Source organism: Chenopodium quinoa, unplaced genomic scaffold (assembly GCF_001683475.1).
Source record: "Chenopodium quinoa cultivar QQ74 unplaced genomic scaffold, ASM168347v1, whole genome shotgun sequence".
Taxonomy (NCBI): domain Eukaryota; kingdom Viridiplantae; phylum Streptophyta; class Magnoliopsida; order Caryophyllales; family Amaranthaceae; genus Chenopodium; species Chenopodium quinoa.
Genome location: NW_018745419.1, coordinates 182,501 through 185,896, shown reverse-complemented (window position 1 = coordinate 185,896; position 3,396 = coordinate 182,501). Strand labels below are relative to the sequence as shown.

General features: G+C 34.1%; 1 protein-coding gene across 4 annotated transcripts in view; it reads left to right on the top strand.

Annotated features, from left to right (window-relative positions):
• Positions 1-2,286: 2,286 nt before the first annotated feature.
• Positions 2,287-3,396, top strand: part of LOC110713524 (phosphoglycerate kinase-like) — a 7,173-nt gene continuing 6,063 nt past the window's right edge. For 3 of the 4 annotated variants that reach the window (XM_021891971.1, XM_021891970.1, XM_021891969.1), the window contains exons 1-2: positions 2,287-3,059; positions 3,158-3,351. In XM_021891971.1, coding sequence (XP_021747663.1) covers positions 3,055-3,059; positions 3,158-3,351 — 199 coding nt within the window. In that variant the 5' untranslated portion in view covers positions 2,287-3,054. Of the gene's footprint in view, positions 3,064-3,157; positions 3,352-3,396 lie in introns of all 4 variants that reach the window. The other variant, XM_021891972.1, reaches the window with a different exon arrangement.

The window sequence follows — 3,396 nt, the reverse complement described above, 5'->3', positions numbered from 1 at the left end:
GCTTTAGCGCCTGGCGACAGAAGCTATCGCCTGGCGCTAACGTCAAATTATTGGCGCTAGACTTTGTTCCCTGACGCTAGTTCTTACATGCCTAAGCAGCTTTCTGTGCTGATAAAATTTTCCAGTTTCGCGCATCATTATTTCGATCCTAGTTGTGAAAGATATTCCTCAAATTTCCTACGTGTAAAAATCCTATGTTTTAACTCATTACAGATGGTCTTTCCAATGAGATCTTTTTTATGCATATGACAATAATGTTAATCAAAATTACGCACATGAAATACTTAGAACTTTTCGAGTCTCATCCACTCATTCTAAATCATTGCCGAAATAAATTTCAGGAATTAAAATAGATTTCCTCCCCAGTGGAGTCGCCAAAAAAATGTAGGGAATATTTCAAGCATTAACCCCTAGCTTGAACCCCACTGTGATCATACACTAAAGTACGGTGGGTGTCCAAAGGGAAAGAAGATACAGCAAAATAGTCGCCAACAAGTTTTAGGAACTTGTAAACCGTTCACGAGGTGAAGGTTACACCCCTTAACGATCTAGGAGATCGTCAACTCCAATAGGTCTGGAACCATGACTGGTAGTTCGGGGATGAAGGTACAAATCCAACCTAAAAGAGATTGAGTCTGCCCTAATAATATGCCTCTACTTTATTCTGATCGTATTCATGTGCGCTTTCTGACTAACATGCAATCAATAGGATTAACCCTAAATCTGTTTAATCTATGTTGGTTGAATATTAATGCACAAATAAATCTATTATTGGCGATCATTTGAATTATAATCATATTAACCCTAAACAAGATTATTAATTATCTTATTAAGCGTGATTACAAGTACAAATTCCCTTTAAACATGCATAAAAGGCGTTATCAAGCAATAACAATAAATATCAAGCAACATAATAAATCATCATAAATATCATAATCATAATTATCATACATTATAACAATTATAATCATAATTAAAATAATAAAATTAATCATAATTAACATAATCATGTTAAAGCATAATAATAATAGCAAGATCCTAGGCATGATACTAACAAGATTAATAACAAACCCTAGCATGTCACTAAACAATAAAAATCAAAGATTTAGCTCTAACATGATACTAACATGAATACTAGGAAAGAATATAAAATGCATCATACTTTTAATCATACTTGATACTAGGAATTTTTAGTTGTTACCCTAAACATGGTACTAGGAAGATCAAAGCACCCTAACATGACGCTAGGAACCATAATAACAACCTAAGCATGATTTCTACATCATAATATCAATAAAAACCATTAAAGCACTTACTTGGATGCATCGTATCTCTTTCTAATAACAAAATACACGCGTTAGTAACTTCAAGTAAAATAATAATTAAAACAATTAAACGAAATAATTGAAAGAAAGATTTGGGACCAAACCCTCAGAAATTAAAACCTTTCACGTCTAGGGCGAAGGCAATTTCAAACAATGCTAGGTGTTTCATGGTCTTGTGAATGCGGAATTTTGTTTGCAAAAAGGGTTATTTAGAAAAAAGAGAAAGAATAAGCTTCGAGAGAGAAGAGAATTAGAGAGATTAAGAATTGATGAGAATTGGTGATGAAAAACGGAGATTTTAGGAGGCTATTTATAGAGAAAATTAGCGAAAAGGATAGGAAAACAAATCAGAGTTTCGACGAGGAAAAAAGAAGTTAGCGCCAGGAGCCAGGCATTAGCGCCAGGCGCTAATGTCTGTCGCTAGGCGCTAATTAATTTTTTCACGTGTTTTCTAAATTCAGATAAAATTTAGTCGTACAGAAGGGCAAAATCGTATTTTCCTTAAAAACACTGTTTTATTCTGATTAAAACTCTAAAAAGTCAATTTATCAATGCTAATTGAATTAGGAATGAAAAGAATCTTCTAGAAGAATCTAGAAGACTAAAACCAATCTTAATTGCATTAGGAATGATAAATCCATATTAGGCCCTCCTCTAGATCATTGGGCCGCATATAAGGCTCAAACCGGGCCCAGTTTAGTAATTTGGCCATAACTTCCTCATTATTCATTGGGATTGAGCTTATAATTTATCGTTGGAAAGGTATTTTCAAGCCCCATCCAACCACACCATTATTATACCCTTGCCATGGACCAAACAAACTGGATTGGCTGTTTTCTTAAAATAGGTTTTCAAAAACAGAGAGAAGAGAAAATAAATTAAAATTATCCGCAACACTAGACTTTCCACACTTTCACTTTATTCGATTATGATTCGACGTGAAAGGTACTCATCACCGGGTTTGGTTTTGGGGAGACACAAATGGGTGTCTACAAGTCCTTTTTTTTATTTTTTATTTTAGGTCTGTTGGTAGGTGATGAAGTGGAGCTATTCTGCCTTTTTTGGGAGCTTATAATGGAGCTAATTCTGTACAAAGGACTAATGCTGCTACTAACTCAGCAATTAGGAATTATGACTAATTTTAGTGGATGATTGTTTTTGTAATTTGCAAACAATGACAACTTTTGGTTTGTAATTAAACTTTAAATTATGCTTTCCCTCCCCCCCCCCCCAACCCAAATCCAAAACAGTGTTGTTGATGTTGTATGGGAAATGAATGGAACAGGCAATCCCCATTTAAATAAGGGGCTTTTGGTATTGAAATTTAGAAAGTCCAAAAAATTTAAAAGTGTTTTCAATTGATTTTAAACTTTTCATGAAAAGTTTGGAGGGAAATTAATTGGAGCTGCCAGTCAAAAAGAGAGGGAAAAAAGTAAGGAAAAAAAAAGGGCCACATGGGTCTCCGTAGAAATTGGAACCACATAATTTCCCTCTCTTTTTTAACTCACCTAATTACATACCTTTACTATTTAATACACCCCCTTAAAACTTTTCCAACCTTTGTTGCGAATAACTCGTAACGGAGGGAGTATTATTTACCTCCAACTAAACAAGACCTAATTTTTATTACACCATAACTCCATAACAGAGTGCTCTATCTCTATGACTTTATCCATGCCGTAAGCTGCTAAGAGTGCTTACTGTGAGTCTGTGACGTTTGTCAATATTAATGTTGTGGGTAATTCTACTTCTCCTTCAATTATACAGTTTTGGGTAAATTATTTATGTATTTTATTTGATTTTTGTAATTTGGGTTTTGTGTTTTATTTAAGGATGATGGCTCAAATCGCTCAATGTACCACTGGAGTTAATTTTTTGCAAGGAACAACCTTATCTTCCAATAAATATAGCTTTCATGGGGTTTGCAGCCAACCCCTGGTGTTAATTACTTATAATAAAGCATGTTTATATCATGGAAAAATTGCCAATTTTCACAGAAATGGAGGGGTTTCATCTTCACCTTTAGGTAATTACTTAACCATCTTATTTCAAACGGTTCAATATTTTGATT